At 33.4% G+C, this 10,560-nt stretch overlaps 1 protein-coding gene and 1 long non-coding RNA gene across 12 annotated transcripts; both read right to left on the minus strand.

The window, feature by feature from the left end:
* Nucleotides 1-4,640: 4,640 nt before the first annotated feature.
* On the minus strand, nt 4,641-7,848 carry LOC145165153 (uncharacterized). 11 transcript variants are annotated; one of them, XM_079083831.1, is made up of 13 exons: nt 7,739-7,848; nt 7,490-7,639; nt 7,303-7,368; nt 7,114-7,227; nt 6,370-6,392; nt 6,258-6,303; nt 6,081-6,125; nt 5,845-5,912; nt 5,712-5,750; nt 5,552-5,629; nt 5,373-5,422; nt 4,893-5,232; nt 4,641-4,794 (listed from the first exon to the last, which is right to left on the minus strand). In XM_079083831.1, the coding sequence occupies exons 2-10, from the start codon at nt 7,622-7,624 to the stop codon at nt 5,584-5,586; spliced, it is 582 nt and encodes a 193-aa protein (XP_078939957.1). In that variant the 5' UTR covers nt 7,625-7,639; nt 7,739-7,848; the 3' UTR covers nt 4,641-4,794; nt 4,893-5,232; nt 5,373-5,422; nt 5,552-5,583. The 11 variants fall into 11 exon arrangements, with proteins under 11 accessions (XP_078939957.1, XP_078939956.1, XP_078939952.1 ...); XM_079083830.1 differs by having other exon boundaries at nt 5,845-5,915; XM_079083826.1 differs by having other exon boundaries at nt 4,893-4,927; nt 5,074-5,232; nt 5,845-5,915; nt 6,258-6,392.
* Nucleotides 7,849-8,261: 413 nt separating this feature from the next.
* On the minus strand, nt 8,262-10,174 carry LOC145165155 (uncharacterized). Its single transcript, XR_013739913.1, has 3 exons — nt 9,316-10,174; nt 8,400-8,454; nt 8,262-8,318 (listed from the first exon to the last, which is right to left on the minus strand). It is a non-coding gene; the product is annotated as an uncharacterized LOC145165155 (long non-coding RNA).
* Nucleotides 10,175-10,560: the final 386 nt, after the last annotated feature.

The following is a 10,560-nucleotide window of genomic DNA, read 5'->3' on the forward strand; positions in this document are numbered from 1 at the left end:
TTTTTCCACAAGTGTGCTAACACGCTTCTTAACCATCTACTCTTAGGTAAATTACAATTTACCATGAACTTCTACGATGCCATTCTAACTCTACAACATGTGACTAATCACCATTTTCTCTAAATATTTCCTAACTCTTTTGTGAAGTATTACACTTAATCACTTCACAATCATTCTGAAATGTTGTAATATACTACAACTCTTTTCTCATCAATTTATTAGTGCTCATGCACTAACTTTCACATCTTTCTCTCTATTCTTCATGAGACATTCAAGTCTCAATCTATACATAGCATTTTCTTCTGAAACGCCATGTTTATCTTTCTTGTCCCACCACTCGATCCTCAGGTAGCTTAATGGTTTATTTGAATCGGCATTAGTGCAATGTGTATGCAAAGCCCATAATTCTGCATGCACATTGTACTTATCTATATTCAACCTCACAATTACATTATATGGTTCATAAGTATTCTATCTTTTCAAGGTAAATTCTTTTCAATTTACCTCGCTCTTACTTTTCTATTCTCTAACCCATTTGATCCTCAAGCAACTCAATGGCCCCATTGAACCACAATACGTACCATATGTCTACAATGCCCATACACTACATACACATCATATTTATCCCATTTCAACTTTACCAGTTCATCACTTGATTCACAAGTTTTCTATATCTTTTCTCATAACCCAATTTTCAGTATGAATATTCTTGGGTACTTATCTTCTTTAGTCCTCAGCTGCTCGTAAGCCAGCTGTTATGACTTTCTCACTTTTTCTTACTCTATACTTGAGACATCTAAAAGATGTATTTTTACACTCTTACTCTTCTCTTACATCAGGAAATCAATGAATAAGAACAATCTATTAGGCAGAAAGATAAAAGTTTCTCTAATATAAAAGGAAAGGAGAGTACCTTAGTATCATGTTTTATGATCATCTTAGTGATTATAGATTTATATCACAAGTGATCCTCGAATAACATCTTAGTGCAGTTGTATGAATAAGAAGAGGAATCAGATATTGTTGTAAATAGTTCGATCAAGAGATGAGTCATACTTCATTCCAAATCAAGTGGTAGAGCAATGCTCTAGTAACTACGAGTCATATCTTGAAACTCCCTTCAAATAAGAAGGTTGGAAACACCTCGAAATTTGTGGATTAAAAATGTTTTCTTACTCTAGCACATATAGCATTGGAGTTGTGATGTTTTTGTTAATCGAGAAGCAAAAGATAAACTGAGACCTATTTTATGAAGTGTTTTCTTGTCAAGAATCCACACAAAATTTTGAATATCCGTTTTAGATCGTCAAGGAATGTTCCTTGAGAGAAAACTCATATGTCAAGAAGTGAGTGGGAGTCATATTGGTCTTGAGAGTTTCGAAGAGTTAGTCGACAATAAACCTTTTAGTTATTACTAGCACGTGACCTGAGGTTAATAATCTATCGTATTTGGTTGACACATTATTATTTCTGTGCAGTTCTAGTTGAGTTGTAAATGCTTATGAGTTCTATCTTTTTTATTTAACTACAAAAGCAAAGTGCATTGGTCAGTGAAAGTGAATTGATCAATATGGGTGACTTGCTGACAACATGGAAGCACTGGTAGGCCCTTGAACTACCATAGGGAAAGAAATTTAGAATAGCGAAGTTCAGTCCAAAAAGGAAAGCTAAATTTGAATTTGGTTTTTCCTTAAACCTTGTCTTATGATTGTAGGTTGTAAATGATAGATTGACATGGATAGAAACATATACACTGTAAAATCTTGGTGGCAAAGGTTTCGCTTTAATTCATGAAAATGGTTCTAAGGAAATACTTTCGTTGACAAATTTAAAGATCTGATAAAGATTGATATGGATATTGGCTGTGTTAATTGCATTCTCAAATTCATAATATGATTACAACATCCCTCTTCATATTTCGAATTGTAAGGAATGGCAAGGAATTGTTTGAACTTTCAAGAAACATATCTATGAGTTCAAAAAATGGTTTGAACACACACATATGCTATCCAATCAAGGTGTATAAGCTTAAGAAGTCTAGTTGGAGACTTATCGAAGCATCATGTAACAAAAATCTGTACTTCAGTAAGAAAGTCAAGAGTAATGGTTTGTAGAAGTTCAGTTGATTTCTGGATACATGTCAAAGCTAGTGGGAGCATAATTGTTACGCTAGTATTGCATGTTGACAATACTGTTCGTAGGGAACAAAGTTTTTCAATTTGCAAATTGCAATGTTTGGGAATTATTTCGCTATAGTAAACTTACTGGAGAGGGCACTCATACTTCGTTTCGAATCTAAAGGTTTAGATTCAATAGTTTAATAGAACTTAGTCATAGACATATATGAATATCATGTTGAAATGGTTCAACATAGGAAATTCAATATAAGGAAATATTATAGCAAGAGATTGAACAAATATCAGATCCTTATATAAGATATAAAGACTCGAGTCCCATATGCTTCAGATATAGGATCGATTATATATGTTATAATATTCACGTATTCTAATTTTTCAAGTACTCAGAGCATTGTGAGAAAAGGACTGGAATTTTGTGTGACTAAAGTTGTTAAACAACTGTCAACAACATTCTAAGGTTATACCAAAGACTGGTTGCTTGTGGATAGTTAGAAGTATGATATTAATTTGGATGGACCATAGTGACATGACTTTGGATTGAGATGGCTCTTGATTAGAATTGATTGTCATATGGAAATATGGAAATGGTTCTATAATGGAAGATACTTAGAAAGTCTACATGTGAGTTGGAAATTTAATACAAGAGAAGTGTTCAAGGAGTGTACCTTGAATTAGAACCTTCATTACCATGGAATTGTTTCTAGTAATAAAGTTACAATGGGATATTTTGTAATCTCAAAGACTCAGTCTTTGATACTTTGGAATCTTGATATCATAGGAGATTAATGCATGTTAAGTTGGAATTCCATCACATCTTGGATAGTGATAAGAATTTGGAATTGTGAAATGAGCATCATTGGAATAATGTCAAGTTGATCTGTTCACAAAGGAAGGACCATAAAGAGGCATAGTATGCATGTTCCTAACATGACATGGTTGATGTTTAATTCAAGTGATTAGGCGATTACTCGAAACATTATACAATGAATAAAGTCGTAAAAATTGTGGTGATTAAATAATAGAGACTATTTATATTCAATAGTTTTGAGACCATAGTTAATTAGTTTATTATTGTGTTTCACTTTTCATGTTTTACTTCCTGAATAATTTGATTATTCAAAGCTCCACAATCGCTCATAGTTTGGGAAGTAAGTAGTGAATGAAGATTGTCATGAATTGGACTGTAGATTTTCTAAGGAGTTTAGACATAGCAATTGTGTTGCTACAACGTTCAACAGTACTTAGAAAATGGAGATTTGAGTATTGGATAAACCCACGCTCAGAGAATTACTTCATGGATTCTATCACGAATAATTCTGAGACGATAATATCTTATGTTCTTGAAGCGGAGATATATGAGTTGTAATTTACAAGTCGGTTGTGCATTGGTATTACGAAAACACATCAATAACTTGATGTTATAAAACATAGTGTCATGTATGATTTGGTGACTAAAAGATACAAGCATATGAGTCAAAGTTTATTTGTTCCTTTTTCCCTAACGGGAAAAGCGATATCTGTGGGACCCTCGGTGATTTGGTGTTGACTTATAGAGATGAGCCCATCCAGGGCTAAATTGATGTGTTCAATTAGAAGTCTTATGATGTCATCACAAATCGGAAAATCGGGAAACAAAATTTGGATAATCAGATTGATTCTGATCCATGTCTCATATCCATACGATATGTTGTAGAATGAAGGATATTTGATCACTTGTCTAAGGACCAATATCTGATCAGATCAGAGTTTGGTAGTTGTTTTTGAAAACACCCTTTGCTGTTTGGTTTAGAACTTATACCTGTAATTTAGTTTTAGACTTATCCAAGTGGGAGACTGTTGGATTAGGTGTCTAAGCCAATAACTAAATTAGTATAATCTTTAATTATTATCAAAATCCTTTTGGGTTTCCCTCAAACCTAGTAATTGACTGGAATGCTTTTTGGAGAGAGAGAGAGAGAGAGAGGGAGAGATAGAGAGACTGGTTTATTAATTTATTATATGATTAATAACTTAATTAGAAATCAAAATAAATGGTTTATTAATATATTATGAGAATAATATCACTACTCGAAAAACAGCCTTTTACGACGCGCAATGCGTGTCGTAAAACGCTCAGACGACGCGCAAATGCGTGTCAAGGAAGACCCTGTCATAACGAGAGACGACACGCTTTTGCGCGTCGTCTATAGACGACGTACATTTACGACGTGCATTTATGACACGCATTTACGACGCACATTTACGACGCACAATGCGTATCAAGGAAGCCCCTGTCATAAAGGAAGACGACACGCATTTGCGTATCGTAACCTTACAACACACGTTTAGGACACGCATTGCGTATCATTAAAGCCCATGTCATAAATGAAGATGACACGCATTTGCGTGTCATAAACTTCAGCAACCATTTACGATATACATTTACGACACGTCTTTACGATACTCATTTACGCATAATATAAAAATATGGAAACAAATATATACCAAAACAATCAATTCATCTTGTCAAAAAATTGTAATACATTGGTATTAAGGGAATCCGTTTGTACATTGTTATTAAGAGGTTTTCCCTAACTATATAACCTAATAGTACATTGCTATTAAGGAACACCTTCTTGTTTCTACTTATTGTTATGCTTCTGTTTCCACATGATACCTGTTTTCATCATCAACACATTAGTATTCACAAAGGCTTCATGCATCATCAATCTCTGTTATAAAATATTAAAATTTAATACACATGTAGTAACATACCTTTTTCCAAGAATTCATGCTTCAATACAACCATACTTGTATAAAAATTGATTAAATCATGTTTTCGGTTGAGCAAGTTGCAAATGAGACATTGTTGCACCAATCAACATCAAAAATTAAACACTTTTAAATAAGTTAAAACAAAAGTAAAAATTATAAAACAAATAGAAAGAAACAATACCTGCATGAAACTCAAACTGTTGCTTCCATTCTCCAGTCTTAATGTCCCAAACAATTGCTGTTTTGTCTACACTGCCACTTAAAAGACAGTCTCCTTTCTTGTTCCACTTTAAAGAGAATATTGGCCCCTTATGTTTTGTTAATGTACTCACCAGCTCCCCTAAATAAATAAATAAAGCTAACTTAATTTTATTTTAAAAAACCCATATTGAAAATGCAAAAAACCAGTTTAATTAAATGTACCATCTTTACTCCATATTCTGGCTTAAAGAGAGAAAAAAAACTATGGTGCATACAAACCTGCAAACATGACCAACTCCTTGAACATCAACAGTGAAGTCAGCAATAAACTGCAAAATATCATCAACTCGTTGCAGCATTGACAAAGTTATATTTAAAATTCCATTTTAAGGGCATTTTAGACATTTTAACAATGAATCCGATCAAAATATTGCATTATGCATGAGATGGAGGGATACCTTTGCTACTACAAAGATAAGCAAGAATGGTGTTAAAAAGATTGAGGCCATTTCTTCCAGCAACATCTTTCCAATGTACTGCATAATAAAATACTTTGCCAAGTCAGCAACATGGTAACGAATAAAAGACGCATCGGATCCTTATTGGTCAAACTGTAACCTCGTTCCACTGTTTCTGCTTCTAGTGGTAATTCGTCCACTGTCTATAAACAATAAATTTTCAATAAATTAATTGAAAACATATAATTAATTAATTAAATTATAGAATTTTATTAAATCAATTGGAAACGTACACGAAAAGCTTGTTGAAGGACACGGAGGAGATCATAGGTGCGTTTTCTCTTTGTGGCAACTTCATTGGCTTCTTGCAACATTTGTTCAAATAAATCATCTTTGTTTAAATTAAGTCACACCTTTTATTGACAAATATAAAGTAACTAAAGATAATATAATGCTCATTGAATCCAAATAAGTTAATTTTACAAAAAATAAGTGTCATTTAATAAAAATATGAAAAGTACATGTACACCTTTTTAATGAAGACATTGTGCAACTCTCTTTTTGTGTGGTTAACCTGACATTGCATCAAAAAGAAATATATAAACATTAGAGAAGCTTCTCATGATGGAAAATAATATATATATATATATATATATATATATATATATATATATATATATATATATATATATAAGATCAAAATTACCAAAAAGTGCATGATGGCTTTGGGCACATAATCCTCAATGTTCTTCCTAACAATATCATAATAAGATCTCAACAACAATTTCGTAACATTAATCTCAAAAACAGCTCCATACCAAAACAGATTACGCCCAAAGATCTACAAACAAAACATGAACAACTTCAGTCAAAGCAAATCAACCAGATGGAGAGAGGAGAAGCATTGCAATCCCAACTACCATTAACCTTTTCTTTCTGAGAATTGAAATGAAACTAGGAACAGGAAGGGATGATATTTAACAAATAGGGCACCCAATATATATATATAGGGGTGATAAAACCCATAGATATTAAGAAACTGATCTCTTTCTTGATTTATTGTTATTTTAAGAAATTGCACTTTGTTCTTTTATAGAAAACCAGCAACAGTGACTTATTTATGAAACTTATTAATGAAACCTGGATGTTTTTTTTATTTATTGAGACCTGTATTTTGTTCTTTTATGCAAACTAGGATACAGGTATCTATCTATGGAATGTTGGTTCAGCCCCTCTTTATTTATTGAGACCTGTATTTTGTTCTTTTTGACTTAACGAGCTTAAGGGTTTAGGGTCTTAATCCGGATTCTGGATAGCTATACATGAATGTTTCTTTATTAAGACATCAACCTTTCACAGAGACCAACCTTTTACCAATTTTCCCTTCTTAAAATAGATGAATATTGTTAAAAAAAAGTTTTATTGGAATGGAAAGTAAGGGTAAAAAAAAGTTTTATTGAAATGTTGTTTCTTCCATTCAAAAGCATATAACATAAGAAGTTTATACATGCATATGTTATACTTTTTTTGGAGAAAAACTAGTTTCAAGGACAATAACGTACGGATAAAGCCAGATAATATGGACCTGATGAAGAATCTTGAAGTTCATCTTTGACTTTCAACAAGTGTAAATTCATCTTCACTGTTAGATCCACTTCACAAGATTCAACATGCACCTGCAAGATATAGTTATAAGTACAACAATCACAAACTACATGCAGAAAAAGTGATCATCTTTTTAATTTACAAACCTTTCCTCCAGCAGCAAGAATCTCAAGAAATGGAGTCTCCACAACTTCATGCCCCTCAATCTCCATCTGCAAGGTTGAACAATGTTTGCATATATTTGTTACACACAGTTATATATGGATGGAATAGGAAATAGGAATGAAAAAAACATTGTACGCAATGTACGCTAAGATAATAACTACAACTGACCTTCCCATATATTGTGATTTTTGTTTCCAACAAAGCTCCATGAAGAACAAGATCAGCTGCATTCGTTTCAGTAGAACCAGGTTTAGAAGTCTCTGCAACAATATCACGAACACCCTCGCCTTGTTTTGCAAGCATATCAAATCTGAGTTCCTGAAAATAGACAAGTAAAGATTATAAAATATTTAAAAACCATGCATAAAACAATACATAACTGCACCAGAAATGTAAGAAAAGATATTCATGGTGTACCTGGTTAATTATTGAAGCGTCCTTTGATCCAGAGGTGAAAACTTACATGAGTTTTACTGATAAAGGAGGTGTGGTAGATGTAGATCCCAGTACAGTGGTCACCTTGACCTGTAAGCAAAAGCTATAGGATAAGTGACAAGCTAAAACCTAAATTCTAAATAGAAATCATTTATAAAATTCTATATTAGTGATTGAAATGTAGGAAAAAGAACCTGGGGTCTATAATTTGACTATTTTGAAACATGAAATATAATGAAATAGGTCACCAAATGAATCAACACACCTTAAGTATCAATTTGGTGATATAAATCCTTGATATTGCCAGGGATTCCAATCCCAAGAAAAAATATTGCCAAACCCAATATCTTGTCCCCTGGTATCTGCGAATATAAAAAAAAAGAATTATAAATTTTAAAATTATGAGCATAGGAAATACAAGTGGTGTCTAGAAACATAATAAGATTGTGTCATACATTAAAACTTCCGGAAGCGGAAGCGAAAGTTGTCAGCCCACGAACAACTGATGAGGTGGCTGAAACAGGACCTTGATGTTGATCATCAAAGAAATTGGCCCCATCATCTACAAAAATGTATAAAAAACAGGAATCATGTATAAAAAATAATGATATCTCCCATGCTAGAATATAATTCATGCACTAACCATATTTATCTAAATTTTCAAATAGCTTCACAACATCCTTTTTCAGTGCCTCAGTCTGCAAAAAAGAAAAGGATAATTAGAACATATAAGACCCTTAATGCAATAATATGACCAGTAAACAAGAAAGTTAAGAAAAAGGCACAAGAAGCTGAAATTTGTCAAATTCTTCAATGTACAAGTACAATTGTAAAAGTTTATAAAAATTTATAAATGCCACAACATTTTAAACCAAGGGAATAAACTTGGTATTAGCTTCAAGATTGGTTTGCACTTATGCAGAGTAGCAACAGTTGATATCATATATAAAGCAGAATGTGAAATTAAATCACCAGATTGCCATCAAGTTCAGAAGAAGTCAAAGTAATAATTCCAGAAAGTGTTTCAAGTGCTACTCCTGAGTCAAATAAGCATATTAAGTCAGTGTCATATAAAATAAAACAACCCTTTATAGACTAACAGCAACCATACTACAACAGTCTAACAATAACAAAAAGTCTAAAATACATCTCATTTGATATATATATAAATATATATATATATATATATATATATATATATATATATATAATATAATTAAAATCAGAAGAATCCATATTACATCTTTGGTTGCAGACAAGAAATGTCTCATGGCTGATGCGATATGTTAAGTGGTCTAATGAAGCTTAAAATTTGGTTTGGACATTTTAACAAACACATAATGTGCACATTCTGTTGATCAGAATACATTGCCTTTCAATTCTCACTGAACCTAAAAAAATTGAGAAATAAATACAGGAAAGGAAACCAAATGACATTTTCTAACAAAAACTAATCAATCAAAGATTATAGCATTGTCCAACATAGTCGCAAAGGGGAATATAGAAAATAAGACCGGAATTGATTTTGATTAATGGTGAATGATGAAAAAATGTAGTACCGATGGAAGGGGGACGTCGGCGACTTTTGGTGTCCAAACTTACATCTGCTATCGTTCCAATTTGGGAACGCTTGTCAAGGGTCTTCTTGAAAGACAATATTGCAAGGTACAGGGCAAAAGAACAATATTACAATTACTAATGAAAAGGGGAGACCTTCAAAGGATGAGATTGAGAAGATGGTTCAGGAAGCTGGGAAGTATGAGTCTGGAGATGAGGAGCACAAGAAGTTGGAGGTGAATAATGCTTTGGAGAATTATACGTATAACATGAGGAGCACAACGAAAGATGAGAAGCTTGGTGAGAAGTTGACTCCAATTGATAAGAAGATTGAGGATGCGATTGATGAGGCGATTGTGTGGTTAGATACGAACCAGTTGGCTGAGGGGGATGAGTTTAAGGATAAGATGAAGGAGCTTTTTCCCATTTTGAAACTTTTAGGTTAGAGAGAGATAGAGGGAGATAGAGAGAGAGAGAGAGAGAGAGAGAGAGAGAGAGAGAGAGGATATTGAATGAAGAAATGTTAGAGGCGCTGGAGGTGGGTGAAGGCGGAGGCCCTAGGTCTTCTTGTTGCTAATTCAAAGATCAACATCGATGGTAGAAGGTGGAGGCATCAGTAGAGGGAACAAGGTAAAAAGAGAGGAGGTCGAACCATTTAGTGTGAGGGTTGATTTGGAAGAAATCTCAAACCCTAAACCTTAAACATGATGTGAAGCGATTGATCCATAATCTTCTTCGTCTCCGTCAATTCCTTGGGCTCACATAATCGGACGATGGTGGTAAATGAAGCATTCTTCGAGAAGGAAGGTGCATCGCAGCAGTTTGAGGCTAGAAGAGGCAACGACGATTGGAGGCAGTGGATGTGGGTGAGGGGTGGAGACGAGGGAGAAGAAGGTGGGGGTTTAAAAAATTTGGGATTTCATTTTCCCTCGGAGACGCGCGTTTTAAAAAATATATATAAAACGACATTCACAGAGGACGCACAAGTGCCCTCCGTGTTTTTAATATTTTTACATGAGACACTAATTTAAGGGCACGCAATAATGCGTGCCCTAAATCCTTAAACTTTTTTGAAGAGATGACACTTTTTTAATGTCACTCTCTTTTGCGTAACATAAATCAATGAGTGTCGTGGTTTGCGCATCGTAAAAGGGTCTTTTTCTTGTAGTGTATATTAATTAGAGATAGTATTGTTTAATTAAGAATTAATCAGAAATTAATTGGAATTAATTTTGGGATTAATTGGA

This window comes from Lactuca virosa, chromosome 3 (assembly GCF_052849685.1).
Source record: "Lactuca virosa cultivar CGN04683 chromosome 3, Lactuca_virosa_CGN04683_v6, whole genome shotgun sequence".
Lineage (NCBI taxonomy): Eukaryota > Viridiplantae > Streptophyta > Magnoliopsida > Asterales > Asteraceae > Lactuca > Lactuca virosa.

Coding starts and splice junctions, on each gene's coding strand:
- LOC145165153 (XM_079083825.1), bottom strand. CDS start 7,624: ATGCTTGCAAAACAAGGCGAGGGTGTTCGTGATATTGTTGCAGAGACT. Junction 5,751..5,844: donor TCCTTCAACAAGCTTTTCGT/GTACGTTTCCAA, acceptor GTTTATAGACAG/TGGACGAATTACCACTAGAA. Junction 5,630..5,711: donor AGCAGAAACAGTGGAACGAG/GTTACAGTTTGA, acceptor TTTATTATGCAG/TACATTGGAAAGATGTTGCT.